The sequence below is a fragment of the Panulirus ornatus genome, chromosome 19 (genome assembly GCF_036320965.1).
Source record: "Panulirus ornatus isolate Po-2019 chromosome 19, ASM3632096v1, whole genome shotgun sequence".
Lineage (NCBI taxonomy): Eukaryota > Metazoa > Arthropoda > Malacostraca > Decapoda > Palinuridae > Panulirus > Panulirus ornatus.
In genome coordinates this window covers 54,158,469-54,183,400 of record NC_092242.1, presented here as the reverse complement: position 1 = coordinate 54,183,400, position 24,932 = coordinate 54,158,469, and the positions used below count along the sequence as shown (strand labels likewise).

The 24,932-nt window shown below is 40.0% G+C and overlaps 2 protein-coding genes across 15 annotated transcripts in view; one reads left to right on the top strand and one right to left on the bottom strand.

Annotated features, from left to right (window-relative positions):
* Positions 1-24,932, bottom strand: part of LOC139755506 (trichoplein keratin filament-binding protein-like) — a 650,577-nt gene that overhangs the window by 146,463 nt on the left and 479,182 nt on the right. For 6 of the 12 annotated variants that reach the window (XM_071673867.1, XM_071673863.1, XM_071673868.1 and 3 more), the window contains one exon: positions 11,032-11,193. The exons of 5 other annotated variants lie outside the window; for them this stretch is intronic. The gene's annotated coding sequence lies outside the window, so the exon portion shown is untranslated. Of the gene's footprint in view, positions 1-2,934; positions 3,049-11,031; positions 11,194-24,932 lie in introns of all 12 variants that reach the window. One more of the 12 variants, XM_071673864.1, reaches the window with a different exon arrangement.
* Positions 1-24,932, top strand: part of LOC139755505 (uncharacterized) — a 107,524-nt gene that overhangs the window by 11,524 nt on the left and 71,068 nt on the right. Inside the window, exon 3 of one of the 3 annotated variants that reach the window (XM_071673860.1) lies at positions 20,830-21,010. The exons of 1 other annotated variant lie outside the window; for it this stretch is intronic. In XM_071673860.1, coding sequence (XP_071529961.1) covers positions 20,830-21,010 — 181 coding nt within the window. Of the gene's footprint in view, positions 1-20,829; positions 21,011-24,932 lie in introns of those variants that run through there. One more of the 3 variants, XM_071673861.1, reaches the window with a different exon arrangement.

Genomic DNA, 24,932 nt, shown 5'->3' with positions numbered 1-24,932 from the left:
CTGCTAGACTTTCAGCGGTGTCATGTCTCAAGATAGGCACAACAACTGGGCCTTGCCAAGTTTAAGGTCCATCTCTTAGTTCAGAGGAGGATCTAGAAATTGTAATAATCTTGCTTGTAGGAAGTGAGACTATCACAGCAAATGCTGTTTCATGAATATATCCATGGAGTAGAACTTGGATTGGAACTCCATTTAGATCCAGTCATTAGGTATTTAACATGTAAATGGACAAACTTGTAATGAGGGCCAATCGCAAGTTGGCAGTTTAGATATTACCTCTCCCATTTTTGAGCTCTTTAGATTTGCTCAGTTTCGACTGTAATCAGCAGAGTTAGCTCAATCTAACTTCACCACAAACAAATGAGATCTCTGTAAAAATGGAATAACTGCTCACAAGTAACTGCTGTACCTATATATTATTCCTAGCTTTTGAAATGCAATTTCTTATGCTTGTTAGCGAGGTTTCAGATATAAAATAAGGGATATGATTATGCCCGGCTTGTTTTTATTTATGCTGGGTTGAATTGTGTTGTTTTTGAAACAGAGGTAGAAAATGAGTGAGATTTAAAAAGGTGAGCTTTGAAGACAGTGCATCTTTCTCTCTGGGAGGTGTCCTACAAGATAATGAGAGAATCTCTGAACTCTGAGGGGTTCATAGCCTCCAACAACCCCCTTCTGGAGAGGTTGATGCCTTTCACCCTTTGCAGACCACCCAAACAGTGGTCACAGCACTACCTCATTCCATACCCCAATTCAGTCAGCTACCTCCATCCAGCAAAGATGTTATCATCCTGCCAGTTGCCCAGCCATACAGATCTCATAATTCCCAGGACACAGATGTCAGTCCGACAATCAATACAGGTTGAGTATCCCTTATCCAAAATGCCTGGGAACAAAAGTGTTTCTGATTTTGGATTTTTTGGGATTTTGGAATATCATTTCTTTATATATATACTTGATTGCCACTTCCCGCATCACCAAGGTAGCACCAGGAAACAGACAAAGAAAGAATGGCCCATCCACTCATATACACATATATAAATAAATGCCCATATATGCACATGTACATACATATACATATTAACATATATACATATACATACATATACATATCATATATACATATACATACATATACACAGGCATACATATATACACATGGACATATTCATACTTGCTTGCCTTCATCCATTCCTGGCACTACCCCATCCCACAGGAAACAGCATTGCTACCCCCTGCCTCAGTGAGGTGGTGCCAGGAAAACACAAAAAAGGCCACATTTGTTAACACATGGTCTCTAGCTGTCATGTGTAATGCACCGAAACCACAGCTCCCTATCCACAGACCTTTCCTTGCTTTACCCCAGACATTTCACATGCCCTGGTTCAGTCCACTGACATCATGTCGACCCTGGTATACCACATCGTCCCAATTAACTCTATTCCTTGCATGCTTCTCACCCTCTTGTATGTTCAGGCCCCGATTGCTCAAAATATTTGCAGTACACAAACAATGAGATAACTTGAGGATGGACCCAAGTCTAAACACAAAATCCATTTATGTTTCAAAAACACCTTATACACACAGCCTAAAGGTAATTTATACAATATTCTAAATAAGTTTTTGCATGAAACAAAGTTTGTGTAATGCTGAACCATCAGAAAGTATGGAGTCACAACTTCAGCTGCCCATGTAGACAATCTGTGGTTGTTTGGCATCACCTTCATTCCTGACTGAATTTATATGCTACTGATAAGCAATCATATTCTTACACTTATTCACAAACAAGTACTTAACAGTAAAAAATATGAAATACCATTAATAATTTTCCACTTGTAACGTTATGTCGCCACTCAAAAAGTTTTGGATTTTGGAGCATTTCAGATTAGGGATGCTCAACCTGTACTGTCAGAAAAGAAGTTTTTCAAAGAGAGGGGAAGATAGGGCAGAAAGTAAAAATGAAAAATTGTTCATGGGACACTGCCTGGAGAGAAAGTTTTTCATTCTTCAAAAGTAATATTTTTTTCCAGGTATATTGTTCCAAGAGTTAATGGAAACATAAGGACATGGGGGTGTAGGGTAAGAAACCCTTCCTAAAAAGAAAAAGATGACCATCTAAGTAAATAAGGCTTACTGTATGGTATCTGAATAATCTGGCCTAGCAAGGAAGTACATTAGTGACACATCTCTACTAGTGAGGCATAACTAAGCCAGCAAAACCAGCCATACATCAAAATAAAATCTTTCCTTTTGAGAAATGGTTCAGACAGTCAGGGCAGACCAGAGAATAGGTATCCCTTACTAACCACTGAAGGTCTCAAGGAATTAGCAAAGACACAACAGAAAATACAATTTCCATAAATGGTCAACTTTAGGGGATTCAAATCGCATTTGCTTACATTTTGACACCTTGTAATGGATGAAACAACCTCAGGGGACTTTGCATGATTAAACAATGCTAGGACCTGTGATAACCCCCACATACTTGATCAGAAAGTAGGAAATAAAGGACCTCAAAAAAGGCAATCATGAAAAATAAATACCAAGTGGGTCCCAGAGTAGGTTTTCCAGGTTAGCTTCAGAAAGCACCAAGAAATATATGAAGGGACATGGAAAAGATTCCTGAGCCTGTTAAAAACTGTCTAAGAAGACTTGTGAACATTAAAAGCAACCGAATGTCACACATTTCCCATGTTCTAAGCAAAACTGGGTTTATGAATCCAAATGTGCAAGATCTGAAAAATGCAATTATTGGGGGCAAAGCTCCTGACCCCAAATAGTATGGTAGTAACAAGGCAGTTAACCTTGCAAATAAATTAGATATCTTGAGAGTTCAATATTTCTGGTTTCATAGTTCTAAATCTGAACAAGGCAACTGAAGTCAGTGTCATTAACAAATGTGAGAGAAACCATAGCCAACAGGAAAGTACTCACAGAGATGAAATCCTTTACAGGATTATACCCAAAGAGAACATCCAGGTGAACTCCTCTCTCTCTGCTGTCATGGACACCAAATGAAACCGAACACTGGCCCAAATTGTGCATACTCTGTAAAAATGACAATAGTCTTTGTTACTGCATCTTTTACCTTTAAACTCACATATCTAACACATAGAGTGTTAGGACTTTTTGAACTTGCCTAACGTCTTTTTCTACCTGAATCCCATATACTGGAAATCCAAACCCTTGCCTGAGGAATGATACTCAAAGAGAAAATATCCAGAAGTCAGAGTTACTGAACATGGAGTACTTTAAGGGAATTTTTTATGTCCCTAAGGACAATGAAGTTATAAAGCTGGAGTAAGCAGGTCTAAATCAAGGACAGTGGGACCTGATGCTGAGGGTAAGGCTCTAATATCATCATACAAAAGAGAAAAATGAAGGAAAAGCTTGGCATACTTAAGAAAAGCCCTTCCATAGCTAGTAATCTCGCCATGATGATGCCTTCAACTGCAGGGTTACCTGGCAATCAATGAAAATTTTCTGGTTGATGTAAACCTGTTCCCGCAAAGGAAAATCTGGATCTTATCTTAAACTGGTAGTACAGGTTGTACCTCTTTAATCTAGCAACCTTAAGACCTGGCCACTGCCAGACCACAGAAAATGCTGGAAAACAGAAACCGACCCCTAAGGGAACCCCCTATGTAAATATATGCCCAACCCCTAGTTTTGCCAGCTCATTCCACACACATATTGCTGTTACCAAAGTTAAAACTAGGCTAAAAACAGGAAATAATACAACCATTAATGCTTCCAAAATGGTTTTTCTTGTTACATCAGATTATATTAGAATACATCAGGGTCAGCAGGGTCTTCATAGTCAGCAGTGTCTCCAGGATCAGCAGTGTCTTCATGGTCAGCAGTGTCTCTAGGGCCAGCATTGTCTTCAGGGTATGCAGGGTCAACAAGGTCTCCATGGTCAGCAGATACTTGCACATCAGGGTCAGAGTAGGTGCAGGGAAGTGGATTTTCTATGCTAGAATGAGCCTTGGCAGTGTTATTAAAGAACTTCAACCACTGTTGCAATGTAGCTTGCTACTGGTACTTTGGCTTTTCCTTAATTAATTTTCTTTTAATCAAATAAACAGACATGATTTCTTGTTCTGTTATAAAGTCCCTTTGCTCCAGTCCAGCAATTAAATCTCTCATCATCTGGATACATTTATCTATAGAAATTCTTTCTTCCACTTCCTTGTTTTCCTCTGCACTTTCTTCATGATGATCTGGTTTTTTTCTCACCTTGCTAAACCATCTCCCTGGTGGCAGATCCAAAAACTGATGGCAGCAGATTCAAAACATGCTGGACCACAGAGCACGTGTAGCTTCTGAAAGGAAGTTCTAGAAAACAAGTCCTATACCATCAAATTAAAATAAACGCTGTGAGGCTATCACATTCCAAGAGGACATAACTTGGGTTACCATGTAGGTTCTCAAGCTTGCATGCTAAAAAGTTTATTCTGGAAAGAATTAGATGTGCCAATAAATGTACTCTATCAACTTCTCTAAACTGACAACTGCCAGCAGAGTCTTAAAGACTGTCCATGGAGCAGGTAGCCACAATTTGTGTTCCAAAGAAAGAAAATCTGAAAAGGACAGACTTAGATTATCCTCGTTTTGCTTCAGCTCATCTAGAGACAGAAAAATAATGTATGACAGGAACCAGTCTTCTACAAGTTCCATCATTTTAAAACATCCTGTCTAATCCCTTGACCAATGAGTTAATTGCAGATCAAGGTTTCTTTTGATGGGAGGAAGAGGGGGGGGGGGGTGTTGAAGGAATAAACTTCAACCTAACCCCTTACGTCTGTGACAACTGAGTAGACCTAGACATAAAAGGAGCAAGCCTTCTTTATCAGTAAAGGTAAATGTTGTCTTAGTAATTCTTTTAAAGTTGCCATGTAGACTAAAATTTATCAGTAACTCCAGCTAAAGCCAGTGAGGAACACAAAATCAGTTCCCTTGTGCCTGGCAGGATCCCCTAAAAGGTGCATTTGTGTTTCTGCTACGAGGAATCTGGATTGGATTGCATTACTTAATTTAGACTTACAAGCCAAACACTGGAGCATCTAAGGCTATTCAGCACTCTTCATACAGTTTAAAATATTCTAAGAAGTTCATTTCAACTCAAACGAATGACCAATTTCAGTTTTGACTGAAGAAGAAGAGAAGAACAAAAAGTATAGGAGAGAAACTAGCCTACATGAGTCCATCTGAGAGCTCAAGCTTGGCCTTTGCAGCATGGTTAATTCTACCAGGGAAAGGAAAATCCTCACTGCCATAACTCAAGCCATCACTGCTCCACACAAACCTCACCGCTGCGCTAAGGTCCACGTAGATCAGGGGTACGAGGAAACTGGTATAACACCATGGAATACCTATGTCCTGCCTTTGACGAGTTAAGGCATTCTAAACTTGCTGGCTTTCCCTGCAAATGTCAGGGTGCTTGGAATGCAAACAATGAATTCACCAAAATAAGACTAATGCCAGTTGTACATATCTAAAACTCCTCAACTGCAAATAAGCAAGGTAATAACTCTCCAAAAGTACAGTAGATGTAGTGTACTTTGAAAACAACACACCTGGTGTCACTAGCATTTCTTTATATATATATATATACATACATATAGTAGAAAGTGCAAGAGGTTGATAAAAGGTGAAATGAATGGGTGAGAGGATATAGTAATGTAGGGATAAGTACATTCCTGGGGATGATAAGAAGATAATGCGAAACAAGAGCATTGGGAGCAGTGAGTGGCGTGATTAGGCTGTTGATAACGATGGGATGGGATAGTGAATGGGGATTTGAATGCAAGGTTGTAATGTGGATAGAGGGAAGTATTGGTGTTTGGGGTGTTCAGTGTTGTAAATGGAAGGTGTAGGAACATTTTGGTTAAGTGCGAAAAAGGATGGTGATTGGAAACGGATTGAAAACGAGACAGATGTGTATGGTATTGAGGAAATATGAAAAGGGTGATTGATTATTTCGTTGTAAAGGGTTTATGTTAAATGTGCTGGAGGTGCATTAGGGATTGCGGAATGTGCATTTCTTGTGAGGCAAAGGGAGATTTAGAGAGGTTTCAGAAAAAGAGGATGTTGGTATGAGTGTGGTGAGTAGTAATATATGGGAGGAATTGTGTGAGGGAAGGCATGTACAGCATAGAGACTGGTGAGAGCAGTGGTTTAAAAATGGAGACAAGGATGTGAAGGTGTTGGTTGGAAGGATTGGGAATATTATGGGAAAAGCAGATGGATTAGTCATAAGTGCTTATGGATTGGAGAAGCATGGGATGGTGGGTAATTAGAAGGCTGTGGAGTATGGTAAGAATATGGTGTGGATATTGTTAAGAGAAGAAGGCAAAATTTAGAGTTTTGCATGGAAATAGGACTGTGGAGAGAGAAAGAAAGATGGTCAGGTGAAGTAAGGTTTGCAGGAGGGGTGTGATAGCATGGCGTATTAATTGTTGTGAGGAGGTTCTTATTTAGGGAAATAAGAAGATTTTGGAAGGAGGGTAAATAAATTGGTTAAGACTGGGGAAAATTGGGAATGCGTAGAAGGTTGTTATGGTGTACAGCGTGGGGATGGATCATGGAGAAATTGAGGATTTGTTGAATGTGTTGGTAAGTAGTAGTGAGAGAAAGTTAAGTAGTGTGTAGGCAAGGTGTGTAGGTAAGTAGGGTTAGGGAATGAATTGGAGCGAGTTTGAAAGTATTATGGAAGATGAAGGAATGGTATTGGGATGTATCTGTCAGGATGGAACCATGGAAGCGGAAGTGGATCATAGGGTGGGGGAGGGGGCGAAAATTTTGGGAGCCTTGAAAAATGTGTGGAAGTCGAGAACATTATCTCGGAAAGCAAAAATGGGTATGTTTGAAGGAATAGTGGTTCCAACAATGCTGTATGGTTGCGAGGTGTGGGCTATGGATAGAGTTGTGCGCAGGAGGATGGATGTGCTGGAAATGAGATGTTTGAGGACAATGTGTGGTGTGAGGTGGTTTGATCGATTAAGTAACGTAAGGGTAAGAGAGATGTGTGGAAATAAAAAGAGCGTGGTTGAGAGAGCAGAAGAGGGTGTTTTGAAATGGTTTGGGCACATGGAGAGAATGAGTGAGGAAAGATTGACCAAGAGGATATATGTGTCGGAGGTGGAGGGAACGAGGAGAAGAGGGAGACCAAATTGGAGGTGGAAAGATGGAGTGAAAAAGATTTTGTGTGATCGGGGCCTGAACATGCAGGAGGGTGAAAGGAGGGCAAGGAATAGAGTGAATTGGAGAGATGTGGTATACAGGGGTTGACGTGCTGTCAGTGGATTGAATCAAGGCATGTGAAGCGTCTGGGATAAACCATGGAAAGCTGTGTAGGTATGTATATTTGCGTGTGTGGACGTGTGTATGTACATGTGTATGGGGGGGGGTTGGGCCATTTCTTTCGTCTGTTTCCTTGCGCTACCTCGCAAACACGGGAGACAGCGACAAAGTATAAAAAAAAAAAAAAAAAAAAAAATATTAGTTGTAAAAAGCAACTAAAGGGGATGGGAGTGGGGGGCTAGAAACCATCCCCTCCTTGTATTTTAACTTTCTAAAAGGGGAAACAGAAGAAGGAGTCATGCGGGGAGTGCCCAACCTCCTCGAAGGCTCAGATTGGGGTGTTTAAATGTGTGTGGATGTAACCAAGATGAGAAAAAAGGAGAGATAGGTAGTATGTTTAAGGAAAGGAACCTGGATGTTTTGGCTCTGAGTGAAATGAAGCTCAAGGGTAAAGGGGAAGAGTGGTTTGGGAATGTTTTAGGAGTACAGTCAGGGGTTGGTGAGCATACAAGAGCAAGGGAAGGAGTAGCACTACTGAAACAAGAATTGTGAGAGAGTGTGATAGAGTGTAAGAGAGTAAACTCTAGATTGATACGAGTAAAACTGAAAGTAGATGGAGAGAGAGAGGTGGGTGATTATTGGTGCCTATGCACCTGGGCATGATAAGAAAGATAATGAGAGGCAAGTGTTTTGGGAGCAGCTGAGTGAGTGTGTTAGCACTTTTGATACACGAGACTGGGTTATAGTGATGGGTGATTTGAATGCAAAGGTGAGTAATGTGGCAGTTGAGGGAATAATTGGTGTACATGGGGTGTTCAGTGTTGTAAATGGAAATGGTGAAGAGCTTGTGGATTTGTGTGCTGAAAAAGGACTGGTGATTGGGAATACCTGGTTTAAAAAGAGATATACATAAGTATATGTATGTAAGTACGAAAAATGGCCAGAGAGTGTTATTAGATTACATCTTAATTGAAAGAGAGACTTTTGAATGTTAATGTGCTGAGAGGTGCAACTTAAGGGATGTCTGATCATTCTCTTGTGGAGGCGAAGGTGAAGATTTGTAGAGGTTTTCAGAAAAGAAGAGAGAATGTTGGGGTGAAGAGTGTGGTGAGAGTAAGTGAGCTTGGGAAGGAAACTTGTGTGAGGAAGTACCAGGAGAGACTGAGTGCAGAATGGAAAAATGTGAGAACAAAGGATGTAAGGGGAGTGGTGGAGGAATGGGAAGTATTTAGGGAAGCAGTGATGGCTAGCACATAAGATGCTTGTGGCATGAGAAGCATGGGAGGTGGGCAAATTAGAAAGGGTAGTAAGTGGTGGAATGAGGAAGTAAGATTATTAGTGAAAGAGAAGAGAGGCATTTGGACGATTTTTGCATGGAAATAGGGCACATGACTGGGCGATGTATAAAGGAAAGAGGCAGGAGGTCAAGAGAAAGGTGCAGGAGGTGAAAAAGAGGGCGAATGAGAGTTGTTGTGAGAGAGTATCATTAAATTTTAGGGAGAATAAGAAGATGTATTGGAAGGAGGTAAATAAATTGCGTAAGACATGAGAACAAATGGGAACATCGGTAAAGGGGGCTAATAGGGAGGTGAGAAGGAGATGTAGCGAGTATTTTGAAGGTTTGTTGAATGTGTTAGATGATAGAGTGGCAGATATAGGGTGTTTTGGTTGAGGTGGTGTGCGAAGTGAGAGGGTTAGGGAGAATGACTTGGTAAACAGAGTGAAAGCTTTTTGGAAGATGAATGCCGGCAAGGGTTTGGATGGTATTGTAGTTGAATTTGTTAAAAAAGGGGGTGACTGTGTTGTTGACTGGCTGATAAGGATACTACTGTGTTGTTGACTAGCTGATAAGGATACTTAATGTATGTATGGCTTGTGGTGAAGTGCCTTAGGATTGGCGGAATGCATGCATAATGCCATTGTACAAAGGCAAAGGGGATAAAGGCGAATGTATGAATTACAGAGGTATAAGTTTGTTGAGTATTCCTGGGAAATCATATGGGAGGGTACTGATTGAGAGGGTGAAGGCATGTATGGAGCATCAGACTGGGGAAGAGCAGTGTGGTTTCAGAAGTGGTAGAGGATGTATGGATCAGGTGTTTGCTTTCAAGAATGTATGTGAGAAATACTTAGAAAAACAAATGGATTTGTATGGAGCATTTATGGATCTGGAGAAGGCGTATGATAGAGTTGATAGAGATGCTCGGTGGAAGGTATTAAGAATATGGTGTGGGAGGCAGAGTTGCTAGAAGCAGTGAGAAGATGTAAGGCATGTGTACGAGTAGGAAGAGAGGAAAGTGATTGGTTCTCGGTGAATGTCAGTTTGCAGCAGGGGTGCGTGATGTCTCCATGGCTGTTTAATTTGTTTATGGATGGGGTTGTTAGGGAGGTGAATGCAAAAGTTTTGGAGAGAGAGGCAAGTATGCAGTCTGTTGAGGATGAGAGGGTTTGGGAAGCGAGTCAGTTGTTGTTCGTTGATGATACAGCACTGGTGGCTGATTTGGGTGAGAAACTGCAGAAGCTGGTGACTGAGTCTGGTAAAGTGAATGAAAGAAGAAAGCTGAGAGTAAATGTGAATAAGAGCAAGGTTATTAGGTATGGTAGGGTTGAGGGACAAGTTAATTGGGAGGTAAGTTTGAATGGAGAAAAACTGGAGGAAGTGAAGTGTTTTAGATATGTAAAAGTAGATTTGGCAGTGGATGGAACCATGGCAGCAGAAGTGAGTCACAGAGTGGGGGAGGGGGCGAAAGATTTGGGAGCATTGAAAAGTGTGTGGAAGTTGAGAACATTATCTCGGAAAGCAAAAATGAGTATGTTTGAAGGAAAAGTGGTTCCAACAATATTATATGGTTGCGAGGCATGGGCTATAGATAGGGTTGTATGGAGGAGGGTGGATGTGTTGGAAATGAGATGTTTGAGGACAACAAGTGGTGTGAGGTGATTTGATCGAGTAAGTAATGAAAGGGTAAGAGAGATGTGTGGTAATAAGAAGAGTGTGGTTGAGAGAGCAGAAAGGGGTGTTTTGAAATGGTTTGGTCACATGGAGAGAATAAGTGAGGAAAGATTGACAAAGAGGATACATGTGTCAGAGGTGGAGGGAACGAGGAGAAGTGGGAGACCAAATTGGAGGTGGAAGGACGGAGTGAAAAAGATTTTGAGTGATCGGGGCCTGAACATGCAAGAGGGTGAAAGGCATGCAAAGAATAGAGTCAATTGGAATGTTGTGGTATACTGCGGTCGACGTGCTGTCAATGGATTAAACCAGGGCATGTGAAGCGTCTGGGGTAAACCATGGAAAGTTTTGTGGTGCCTGGATGTGGAAAGGAAGCTGTGGTTTCAGTGCATTATACATGACAGCTAGAGACTGAGTGTGAATGAATGTGGCCTTTGTTGTCTTTTCCTAGCGCTACCTTGTACACGTGTGGGGAAAGGGGGGTTGTCATTTTATGTGTGGTGGGGTGGCGACCAAAATGAATAAAGGCAGCAAGTATGAATTATGTACATGTGTGTGTATGTATATATATGTATACGTTGAAATGTATAGGTATGTATATGTGCGTGTGTGGACGTGTATGTATGTACATTTATATGTGGGTGGGTTGGGCCTTTCTTTTGTCTGTTTCCTTGCGCTACCTCGCTAACATGGGAGACAGAGACAAAGTATAATAAACAAATAAAATAAATGTGTATATATAAACCACTTCAGATGAAACAAAGGATACTTACCTTAGGCCAAACTATTCTTTCAAACCAGGGTTTGCCAGGCTCATCTGCTCCACCCTTGATTTGACAGGTCACAGGTGTGCCACAACTACTGTTTGGGTGGTTTGTGAAGGGTGATAGGCATAAACTTCATTAGAATATGGAGGATGTAGGCTACCAACTGACCTGTAAAGAAATATATATGTATATAGTGAATTTTTGCAATGTATTTAACCAGGTTACCATTCCCCCATTCCACAGTGTTATGTAGGTCTGGATCAAGAGATGGAATATGTTCCCTGGTAGGAAAGGAATGAGTATGAGAGTGATGAGGGTACGGGAAGTGAGTTTAACTATGTAGAGCAAAAACTTTGGCTTTAGAATGAAGAGTGTTAAAATCAGAAGAAAGATTATCATGCATGGAAAGACTTTAGAATGTAGGCAAATTAGAAATAAACCTCAAGGGCTACTATTGTGATGAATGCCTGTTGCAATGGAACAAATGGAAAACTTCAATAAAAGAGGAAAGCTGAAAAGCTCCAAAACAGAAGTATGCAAAGTCTTGTGCCACACTTTTTCAAAAACTTTAATAGATGCCAAGGGCCATTTAAGAATTAATCATCAAAATTCCTGAGAGAGAGGATGGTCAGAAGTGGCCCACACAGGGGAGGTCACACATGTTCATTACACAGCAAATGCTGTACTGGTGATCTGAAAAAAGGTAATGGAATTTGGAGTGCTTAAGAAAGTGAGAATAGATAGTTTTAGAGAGCAGGGAGTGACAGAAGGTTAGAATGGCCTCGAGATAACAGTGACAGTTTTTAAATGTGTTGTGGCTCTGAAACATCTAACAAATATATAGTGGCAGTTTGTGACAAATTTTTATGTGATGTACATATAATAACTCAGTAAATCACAAATTAATGCTGATTTCTCAGTTAGGTCATCTCCTGTGGATCATAATACAGTAAATTACAGACAAAACCTTGATTTCTCAGTCAGGTCAGTTTGAGTAGAACTAGTTCAATTGGGTCCTAGCTCTGATTCCTGAGAGAGAGGATGGTCAGAAGTGGCCCACACAGGGGAGGTCACACATGTTCATTACACAGCAAATGCTGTACTGGTGATCTGAAAAAAGTTAATGGAATTTGGAGTGCTTAAGAAAGTGAGAATAGATAGTTTTAAAGAGCAGGGAGTGACAGGTTAGAATGGCCTCGAGATAACAGACAGTTTTTAAATGTGTTGTGGCTCCAAAACATCTAACAAATATTTAGTGGCAGTTTGTGACAAATTTTTATGTGATGTACATACAATAATTCAGTAAATCACAAATTAATGCTGATTTCTCAGTTAGGTCATCTCCTGTGGATCATAATACAGTAAATTACAGACAAAACCTGATTTCTCAGTCAGGTCAGTTTCAGCAGAACTAGTTCAATTTGGGTCCTAGCTCTGATTTTTATAAGATCACTTTTTGAAATAGACTACTATGCTTTCTTAAATGAGATCATACCTCCATGAGAAGGTAGTCTTTTTGGTCTTAGGATAAGGTGCTGGATTTTTTTTACAGTAAGAGCTTTTTCATTAGACTATCCTTTCTAGTTCATTCACTTAGGAGAAAGGAATTCAAGGTGGAAGCATGAAACATGTTCAAGTTTGCTGCACAACTTTCATGTCTCCAATCACCAGATCATTCTATAGTGTTATGGAAAATATGAGGAGGAAATTGGAAGGTGGTGATACAAGAACTTTGTGAGGGTAGGGATGAATAAAAGGTGCAGAATCTGCATGCTGGTCCATGTAATGCAAGTGACGAGTTTATACCTCAATCCAGCATTTTACTGAGAATGACCGGGGAATTAGGAGGCAGGGAAGTTCATACCAAGACTGAGTACTGTAGCTGTGAACCCTCAGGGTGAGAGGTTACAATTGATAATTTGAAACTGCACAATTTTATTTATGAGATTTCATTAACTTTCACAGCTCTCCAAGAAACTGATTATAATATCTTGCAAGACTCTCCAAGACATAGCCTAAGTATAAGCTGAAGACACTTATTGTGGATGAGTTCAAGATGGCCAGGTCAGAGATTGTTCCGAAAAAAAGGTCAAAAGGCTTTTTGATAATGGCCTCTCTCTTTATCCAAGGCATTTAAAAATTTGTTTATGAAATTCCTTCAGGGAAGCTCTGCAGCTGAAAGACCAGTTTTGGTCTGGTATATGGATTGGATTATAAAATTTAGGTTTATAAGCAAAGCACTGGAGCTTCTAAGGCTATTCAACACAAGTGTGGTATGTGAAAAGATATCAATTTTAGTTGGAGTAAAATACTACAACTTTGGCATGCTTAGCATGTCAACAAGTTATAACTCATTTTTCCTCAAATAATTAACATAACTGTTTCCTTACAGGATATGGTACAGGAAAAGCTTTATTATTCAGCATCTTCCAGACTATTATCCTACATTTTCCAGACTAAGGCAATGCCAGAGATGAAAGGTTGCTGGTTACAAGAGCATTTCTAAGGTAGTGCCAGAGATGAAAGGTTGCTGGTTACAAGAGCATTTCCTACAAGATATTTTACTTGAAAATTTCTTGACACTATTTTACGTTTCTAAATCACTGCATATTTGTAGCTGTGTATACAGAAGTAATGACAGTCTTATAGCTGTGCTTAACAAGAAAAAGTAGAATTTTCAAGTTCACACTGAACCTGAAAGTTGACATGTTGTCTTGGAGTACTTTTAAGTGTGACTGTGGTATGATTTAGTCTGTTCTACTTTGTCTGTAGTAACCTGATGGTATGTAAGAGAACTATATGAAGATAAGGGGAAGTGAGAAGTGTAGCTAAAATATAACAATTTTCACTTGTTTAAGGCCTGTTTTTTTATGATTAAGTCCTGTAGCATTAACTGCAAATGAAATGTCTTAATATGCTGGTATCAATATGATTGTAAAATAATGCCTTTTCAAAATAGAAAACATTTGTTAAGGATAGTGGCAATAAGTTCTGCTTAGATATTTGACAATTTGTTTTCCTTTTGGTTACGAATTTTTTAGTGGAATCTTGCAACTGAAAAATATAAATTAATCAGTAGTTTTTTATTTTGTGTAGATGAAAGTAAGACAGGATACCATCTGCTAATATCCTATGTAAAATTAGGTTTTATGACTGCTTTTTTCATGGGAGGGTTTTGGTGTAGTGCTTTACATGTGCAGCCTTCTGGTTCAGGGTCAGTCCTAAATTCTGGACAGAGGTGAACAAGCACTTCTCATTTTGGATGTACTTAGTCTGTCTTGTAATCCAAGATAGCAAACTAAGGAAATGAATTTAGAGGTTAAAATCCGACTATAAAATTTGGTATTAAAGTTTCTCATTCTCATCCATTGTCTGTAATTGCCTTCAGATTTCTACCACTTGTGTGTGTAACTGGATAGTGTCTATATTAGCTAGTAGTGGCCTCATAACATGATCAGAGGTTTAGTGACAAAGCTCTGCACGTAGAAATTCAGTCATAGCAAGAAAATCCCACAGCTTTTTAGTTAAGTAAATGGTGTCCCAGCATATTAATGATGCTTTTTACTGAGAAGACCAGTTGAGTCAGACTAAATGTGTATACTTAACTGCAGTCATTCTGGAACATCTATAATCCTAGACTAATCCAATCCCTTTTACCTGGGAGGCTGTCACCTTTTGAAAAGTAAGTAATGTGTAGATTTATTTTCAGTTTTTGTTCATTGATGGAACCTCATCTCTTTGGAATATATGTATCCTATGATAATAACGATTACTTTTAGTACTTCTAAGCTAACTGAAAAGAATACTCCGTGTTTTGCATCAGGTGCACATCACTGAGAATATAAATTTCTTTTATTTTGTTAATTGTCATGATCATACATTCATCTAGTCCTAATAGTTTTTTCTTTAATGTTTACTTACTCGGCAACAAAATTTATGCATATATTTCTACATATGACTGAAAATTTTTTCTGCTTCATATATCTGTGTTTCACATTGATTGTGTTTTGTAAAATTAAAAGATATATGTATATATATACACATATACATGCTTATTATTAAAGTCAAGCATATAGATGGTCAAGCATGTGTAAACCTCAACAAACAGTAATATATGCTAAGATGCACTTCTGCAATACAGTATATGCCATGCATAGTTTTTACTTTAATATTGTTAGTTCAAATTTGTCTTTATTTTGGATATTTTAATCATCTGTTGGCCATATATACTTAGCCTTCAGTCTCTCATCCACCTTACAGAGGATGATCAGTGAGAAAGAGGCTTTGTTGCCTTTCTTTACTGAAGAATCCATTTTTTGAAAATGCTCCTTCACACAAAACTTTAGTTACTTTCTTTTAATTAAATTAATTCACTATATATATATATATATATATATATATATATATATATATATATATATATATATATATATATATATATATATATAAGAGAGATGTGTGGAAATAAAAAGAGCGTGGTGGAGAGAGCAGAAGAGGGTGTTTTGAAGTGGTTTGGGCACATGGAGAGGATGAGTGAGGAAAGATTGACCAAGAGGATATATGTGTCGGAGGTGGAGGGAGCAAGGAGAAGAGGGAGACCAAATTGGAGGTGGAAAGATGGAGTGAAAAAGATATTGTGTGATCGGGGCCTGAACATGCAGGAGGGTGAAAGGAGGGCAAGGAATAGAGTGAATTGGAGCAATGTGGTATACCGGGGTTGACGTGCTGTCAGTGGATTGAATCAAGGCATGTGAAGCGTCTGGGGTAAACCATGGAAAGCTGTGTAGGTATGTATATTTGCGTGTGTGGACGTATGTATATACATGTGTATGGGGGGGGGTTGGGCCATTTCTTTCGTCTGTTTCCTTGCGCTACCTCGCAAACGCGGGAGACAGCGACAAAGTATAGAAAAAAAAAAAAAAAAATAAATATATATATATATATATATATATATATATATATATGAAGTCTGTTGGGATGAGAGAGCTTGGGAAGTGAGTCAGTTGTTGTTCGCTGATGATACAGCGCTGGTGGCTGATTCATGTGAGAAACTGCAGAAGCTGGTGACTGAGTTTGGTAAAGTGTGTGGAAGAAGAAAGTTAAGAGTAAATGTGAATAAGAGCAAGGTTATTAGGTACAGTAGGGTTGAGGGTCAAGTCAATTGGGAGGTGAGTTTGAATGGAGAAAAACTGGAGGAAGTGAAGTGTTTTAGATATCTGGGAGTGGATCTGGCAGCCGATGGAACCATGGAAGCGGAAGTGGATCATAGGGTGAGGGAGGGGGCGAAAATTCTGGGGGCCTTGAAGAATGTGTGGAAGTCGAGAACATTATCTCGGAAAGCAAAAATGGGTATGTTTGAAGGAATAGTGGTTCCAACAATGTTGTATGGTTGCGAGGCGTGGGCTATGGATAGAGTTGTGCGCAGGAGGATGGATGTGCTGGAAATGAGATGTTTGAGGACAATGTGTGGTGTGAAGTGGTTTGATCGAGTGAGTAACGTAAGGGTAAGAGAGATGTGTGGAAATAAAAAGAGCGTGGTTGAGAGAGCAGAAGAGGGTGTTTTGAAGTGGTTTGGGCACATGGAGAGAATGAGTGAGGAAAGATTGACCAAGAGGATATATGTGTCGGAGGTGGAGGGAACGAGGAGAAGAGGGAGACCAAATTGGAGGTGGAAAGATGGAGTGAAAAAGATTTTGTATGATCGGGGCCTGAACATGCAGGAGGGTGAAAGGAGGGCAAGGAATAGAGTGAATTGGAGCGATGTGGTATACCGGGGTTGACGTGCTGTCAGTGGATTGAATCAAGGCATGTGAAGCGTCTGGGGTAAACCATGGAAAGCTGTGTAGGTATGTATATTTGCGTGTGTGGATGTATGTATATACATGTGTATGGGGGGGGGGGGGCCATTTCTTTCGTCTGTTTCCTTGCGCTACCTCGCAAACGCGGGAGACAGCGACAAAGTATATAAAAAAAAAAAAAAAAAATATATATATATATATATATATATATATATATATATATATATTATCCCTGGGGGTAGGGGAGAAAGAATACTTCCCACGTATTCCCTGCGTGTCGTAGAAGGCGACTAAAAGGGGAGGGAGCGGGGGGCTGGAAATCCTCCCCTCTCGTTTTTTTTTCAATTTTCCAAAAGAAGTAACATAGAAGGGGGCCAGGTGAGGATATTCCCTCGAAGGCCCAGTCCTCTGTTCTTAACGCTACCTCGCTATCGCGGGAAATGGCGAATAGTATGAAAAAAAATATATATATATATATATATATATATATATATATATATATATATATATATATATATATATATATACTGTGTATGTACATGTGTATGGGGGGGGGTTGGGCCATTTCTTTCGTCTGTTTCCTTGCGCTACCTCGCAAATGCGGGAGACAGCGACAAAGTATAAAAAAAAAAAAAAAAAAAATATATATATATATATATACAGGAGATGGAGTGAGTATTTTGAAGGTTTGTTGAATGTGTTTGATGATAGAGTGGCAGATATAGGGTGTTTTGGTTGAGGTGGTGTGCAAAGTGAGAGGATTAGGGAAAATGATTTGGTAAACAGAGAGGAGGTAGTAAAAGCTTTGCGGAAGATGAAAGCCGGCAAGGCAGCAGGTTTGGATGGTATTGCAGTGGAATTTATTAAAAAAGGGGGGTGACTGTATTATTGACTGGTTGGTAAGGTTATTTAATGTATGTATGACTCATGGTGAGGTGCCTGAGGATTGGCGGAATGCGTGCATAGTGCCATTGTACAAAGGCAAAGGGGATAAGAGTGAGTGCTCAAATTACAGAGGTATAAGTTTGTTGAGTATTCCTGGTAAATTATATGGGAGGGTATTGATTGAGAGGGTGAAGGCATGTACAGAGCATCAGATTGGGGAAGAGCAGTGTGGTTTTAGAAGTGGTAGAGGATGTGTGGATCAGGTGTTTGCTTTGAAGAATGTGTGTGAGAAATACTTAGAAAAGCAAATGGATTTGTATGTAGCATTTATGGATCTGGAGAAGGCATATGATAGAGTTGATAGAGATGCTCTGTGGAAGGTATTAAGAATATAAGGTGTGGGAGGCAAGTTGTTAGAAGCAGTGAAAAGTTTTTATCGAGGATGTAAGGCATGTGTACGTGTAGGAAGAAAAGGAAAGTGATTGGTTCTCAGTGAATGTAGGTTTGCGGCAGGGTTGTGTGATGTCTCCATGGTTGTTTAATTTGTTTATGGATGGGGTTGTTAGGGAGATGAATGCGAGTTTTGGAAAGAGGGGCAAGTATGAAGTCTGTTGGGGATGAGAGAGCTTGGGAAGTGAGTCAGTTGTTGTTCGCTGATGATACAGCGCTGGTGGCTGATTCATGTGGGAAACTGCAGAAGCTGGTGACTGAGTTTGGTAAAGTGTGTGGAAGAAGAAAGTTAAGAGTAAATGTGAATAAGAGCAAGGTAATTAGGTACAGTAGGGTTGAGGGTCAAGTCAATTGGGAGGTAAGTTTGAATGGAGAAAAACTGGAGGAAGTAAAGTGTTTTAGATATCTGGGAGTGGATCTGGCAGCGGATGGAACCATGGAAGCGGAAGTGGATCATAGGGTGGGGGAGGGGGCGAAAATTCTGGGAGCCTTGAAGAATGTGTGGAAGTCGAGAACATTATCTCGGAAAGCAAAAATGGGTATGTTTGAAGGAATAGTGGTTCCAACAATGTTGTATGGTTGCGAGGCGTGGGCTATGGATAGAGTTGTGCTCAGGAGGATGGATGTGCTGGAAATGAGATGTTTGAGGACAATGTGTGGTGTGAGGTGGTTTGATCGAGTAAGTAACGTAAGGGTAAGAGAGATGTGTGGAAATAAAAAGAGCGTGGTTGAGAGAGCAGAAGAGGGTGTTTTGAAATGGTTTGGGCACATGGAGAGAATGAGTGAGGAAAGATTGACCAAGAGGATATATGTGTCGGAGGTGGAGGGAACGAGGAGAAGAGGGAGACCAAATTGGAGGTGGAAAGATGGAGTGAAAAAGATTTTGTGTGATCGGGGCCTGAACATGCAGGAGGGTGAAAGGAGGGCAAGGAATAGAGTGAATTGGAGCGATGTGGTATACAGGGGTTGACGTGCTGTCAGTGGATTGAATCAAGGCATGTGAAGCGTCTGGGGTAAACCATGGAAGCTGTGTAGGTGTGTATATTTACATGTGTGGACGTATGTATACATGTGTATGGGGGGGGGGGGTTGGGCCATTTCTTTCGTCTGTTTCCTTGCGCTACCTCGCAAACGCGGGAGACAGCGACAAAGTATTAAAAAAAAAAAGATGAAAAAAAAAAAAAATATATATATATATATATATATATATATATATATATATATATATCTTATCCCTGGGGATAGGGGATTAAGAATACTTTCCACGTATTCCCTGCGTGTCGTAGAAGGCGACTAAAAGGGGAGGGAGCGGGGGGCTGGAAATCCTCCCCTCGTTTTTTTTTTTTAATTTTCCAAAAGAAGGAACAGAGGGGGCTAGGTGAGGATATTCAAAAAAAGGCCCAGTCCTCTGTTCTTAACGCTACCTCGCTAACGTGGGAAATGGCGAATAGTTTAAAAGAAAGAAAGAAAAAGATATATATATATATATATATATATATATATATATATATATATATATATATATATATATATATATATATATATATATATATATATATCTTTCTTTCAAACTATTCGCCATTTCCCGCATTAGCGAGGTAGCATTAAGAACAGAGGACTGGGCCTTGAGGGAATACCCTCACCTGGCCCAATTCTCTGTTCCTTCTTTTGGAAAATTAAAAAAAAAAAACGAGAGGGGAGGATTTCCAGCCCCCCGCTCCCTCCCCTTTTAGTCGCCTTCTACGACACGCAGGGAATACGTGGGAAGTATTCTTTCTCCCCTATCCCCAGGGATAAAAGTATAATATATAAATAAATTTTTTTTTCTTTTTTTTATTGCTTTGTCGCTGTCTCCCGCGTTTGCGAGGCAGCGCAAGGAAACAGACGAAAGAAATGGCCCAACCCACCCCCACACACATGCATATACACACGTCCACACACGCATATATATATATATATATATATATATATATATATATATATATATATATATATATATATATATATATATATATATTATCCCTGGGGATAGGGGAGAAAGAATACTTCCCACGTATTCCCTGCGTGTCGTAGAAGGCGACTAAAAGGGAAGGGAGCGGGGGGCTGGAAATCCTCCCCTCTCGTTTTTTTTTAATTTTTTTTTTTTTTTTTTTTTTTTTTTTTTTTTTTTTTAATTTTCCAAAAGAAGGAACAGAGAAGGGGGCCAGGTGAGGATATTCCCTCAAAGGCCCAGTCCTCTGTTCTTAACGCTACCTCGCTATCGCGGGAAATGGCGAATAGTATGAAAAAAAAAAAAAAAATATATATATATATATATATATATTTATTTATTTATTTTGCTTTATATATATGTGTGTGTGTGCCTGCTTAACCTCACCATATTTTATCTCAGATCCTTGCATTTCTTAGTTTTTACCTGAACTCTCAATTTTTCTGCAGTCTTCATTGCTTTCATTTTACAAGGTCATATTTTTTTATATTTTGTCGATTTAAATGTAGACTGAAATATTCCTCCAATTGTCACCGCTTTTTTATTGTTGATTTCTTTTCATCTGTTTTCCATCACTCTCATATATTTTAGTAAGGTCTTATCACTTTATATAATAACACCTTCCTCACAGGTGTATTGATTGATTGTTGAACTACTTTTGAATACAGCCTTCCATTACAGGAAGTGGACCTCTCCTTCTGTAGGGTGTGGGGGGAATGGTGGTTAAGGGTGGGAAGTGAGGTGCGGTCCCTTAGCCTACACAGTACTGGCATGAGTCAAGCTGATTTTGTTGATCTTCTGGCACCATGCAAAAAACTTCGTGTCCTCAACCTTAATGGCTCCAGAAGCCTTTTTAGGGAGGGTTAGTTGAGGTATTTTTCAAATTTGTAGCATCTTGCAATACACAGAAACACTTTTGTAACAACTGAAAAATGAAATTCTCCTTTCATTCACTCTTTAACCAAAGCCTTATGAGAAACTAGCTTGAGCAGTAATGTAGAATTTTCTGCCTTTGGTATAATGGAAGAAAGCAGATATCTCTCTACCTGATGGTGTTTTAAAATGAATGTGGAGGATGAGAGCACTACATATATACTCATTAGGGTTTATGATACCCATCTGAGGAGGATTCTTCTGCTTCATTATCATACTGTTGTCAAATGTGCTCATTTATCATTGGTTCTCAGTTTCTCTCAACATCTGCCAATTGAAATCATAGAATGAGAGATTTTTTCATGTTTTTAGCCATCCAAAATTGATGTCTCATATTATTAACTGTTAAGCACATAGAATGGTTTCTAATTATATTTAAGTAAGATTATAGTATGCACTGGACTTTATATATTAAACTAAACTATATATATATATATATATATATATATATATATATATATATATATATATATATATATATATATCTCAACATTGTTGGAACCACTATTCCTTCAAACATACCCATTTTTGCTTTCCGAGATAATGTTCTCAACTTCCACACATTCTTCAAGGCTCCCAGAATTTTCGCCCCCTCCCCCATCCTATGATCCACTTCCGCTTCCATGGTTACATCCGCTGCCAGATCCACTCCCAGATATCTAAAACACTTTACTTCCTCCAGTTTTTCTCCATTCAAACTCACTTCCCAATTGACTTGACCCTCAACCCTACTGTACCTAATAACCTTGCTCTTATTCACATTTACTCTTGACTTTCTTCTTTCACACACTTTACCAAACTCAGTCACCAGCTTCTGCAGTTTCTCACATGAATCAGCCACCAGCGCTGTATCATCAGCGAACAACAACTGACTCACTTCCCAAGCTCTCTCATCCCCAACAGACTTCATACTTGCCCCTCTTTCCAAAACTCTTGCATTCACCTCCCTAACAACCCCATCCATAAACAAATTAAACAACCATGGAGACATCACACACCCCTGCCGCAAACCTACATTCACTGAGAACCAATCACTTTCCTCTCTTCCTACACGTACACATGCCTTACATCCTCGATAAAAACTTTTCACTGCTTCTAACAACTTGCCTCCCACACCATATATTCTTAATACCTTCCACAGAGCATCTCTATCAACTCTATCATATGCCTTCTCCAGATCCATAAATGCTACATACAAATCCATTTGCTTTTCTAAGTATTTCTCACATACATTCTTCAAAGGAAACACCTGATCCACACATCCTCTACCACTTCTGAAACCACACTGCTCTTCCCCAATCTGATGCTCTGTACATGCCTTCACCCTCTCAATCAATACCCTCCCATATAATTTACCAGGAATACTCAACAAACTTATACCTCTGTAATTTGAGCATTCACTCTTATCCCCTTTGCCTTTGTACAATGGCACTATGCACGCATTCCGCCAATCCTCAGGCACCTCACCATGAGTCATACATACATTAAATAACCTTACCAACCAGTCAACAATACAGTCACCCCCTTTTTTAATAAATTCCACTGCAATACCATCCAAACCTGCTGCCTTGCCGGCTTTCATCTTCCGCAAAGCTTTTACTACCTCTTCTCTGTTTACCAAATCATTTTCCCTAACCCTCTCACTTTGCACACCACCTCGACCAAAACACCCTAGTGGTTCCAACAATGTTGTATGGTTGCGAGGCGTGGGCTATGGATAGAGTGGTGCGCAGGAGGATGGATGTGCTGGAAATGAGATGTTTGAGGACAATGTGTGGTGTGAGGTGGTTTGATCGAGTAAGTAACGTAAGGGTAAGAGAGATGTGTGGAAATAAAAAGAGCGTGGTTGAGAGAGCATAAGAGGGTGTTTTGAAATGGTTTGGGCACATGGAGAGAATGAGTGAGGAAAGATTGACCAAGAGGATATATGTGTCAGAGGTGGAGGGAACGAGGAGAGAGGGAGACCAAATTGGAGGTGGAAAGATGGAGTGAAAAAGATTTTGTGTGATCGGGGCCTGAACATGCAGGAGGGTGAAAGGAGGGCAAGGAATAGAGTGAATTGGAGCGATGTGGTATACCGGGGTTGACGTGCTGTCAGTGGATTGAATCAGGGCATGTGAAGCGTCTGGGGTAAACCATGGAAAGCTGTGTAGGTATGTATATTTGCGTGTGTGGACGTATGTATATACATGTGTATGGGGGTGGGTTGGGCCATTTCTTTCGTCTGTTTCCTTGCGCTACCTCGCAAATGCGTGAGACAGCGACAAAGCAAAAAAAAAAAAAGAAAAAAAAATATATATATACATATATAGAGTGAACTGGAATGATGTGGTATACCTGGGTCGACATGCTGTCAATGGATTGAACCAGGGCATGTGAAGCATCTGGAGTAAATCATGGAAAATTTTGTGGGGCCTGGATGTGGAAAGGAAGCTGTGGTTTTGGTGCAATACACTTGACCGCTAGAGATTAAGTGTGAACAAATGTGGCCTTTGATGTCTTTTCCCAGTGCTACCTCGTGCAGGGGAAGGGAGGGGCTGTTTTTTCATGTGTGGCGGGGTGGCGACAGGAATGAAGGCAGCAAGTATGAATATGTACATGTGTATATATGTATATGTTATTTGATTTATTCATTTTGCTTTGTCGCTGTCTCCCACGTTAGTGAGGTAGCGCAAGGAAACAGATGAAAAATGGCCCAACCCACCCATATACACATGTATATACATACACATCCACACACGCAAATATACATACTTATACATCTCAACGTATACATATATATACACATAAAGACATATACATATATACACATGTACATAATTCATAGTCTGCCTTTCTTTATTACCATCGCCACCCTGCCACACATAAAATAACAACCCCCTCCCCCCTCATATGTGCGACGTAGCGCTACAAAGACAACAAAGGCCCCATTCGTTCGCACTCAGTCTCTAGCTGTCATGTAATAATGCACCGAAACCAAAGCTCCCTTTCCACATCCAGGCCCCACAGAACTTTCCATGGATTACCCCAGACGCTTCACATGCCCTGGTTCAATCCATTGACAGCACGTTGACCCCAGTATACCACATCATTCCATTTCACTCTATTCCTTGCACGCCTTTCACCCTCCTGCATGTTCAGGCCCCGATCACTTAAAATCTTTTTCACTCCATCTTTCCACCTCCAATTTGGTCTCCCACTTCTCCTCGTTCCCTCCACCTCTGACACACATATCCTCTTGGTCAATCTTTCCTCACTCATTCTCTCCATGTGACCAAACCATTTCAAAACACCCTCTTCTGCTCTCTCAACCATACTCTTTTTATTACCACACATCTCTCTTATCCTATTATTACTTACTCGATCAGACCACCTCACACCACATACTGTCCTCAAACATCTCATTTCCAGCACATCCACCCCTTTCCGCACAACTCTATCCATAGTCCACGCCTCGCAACCATACAACATTGTTGGAACCACTATTCCTTCAAACATACCCATTTTTGCTTTCCGAGATAATATTCTCGACTTCCACACATTCTTCAATGCTCCAAGAATTTTTGCCCCCTTCCCCACCCTATGATTCACATCTGCTTCCATGGTTCCATCCGCTGCCAAATCCACTCCCAGATATCTAAAACACTTCACTTCCCCCAGTTTTTCTCCATTCAAACTTACCTCCCAATTGACTTGACCCTCAACCCTACTGTACCTAATAACCTTGCTCTTATTCACATTTACTCTCAACTTTCTTCTTTCACACACTTTACCAAATCTGTCACCAGCTTCTGCAGTTTCTCACATGAATCAGCCACCAGCGCTGTATCATCAGCGAACAACAACTGACT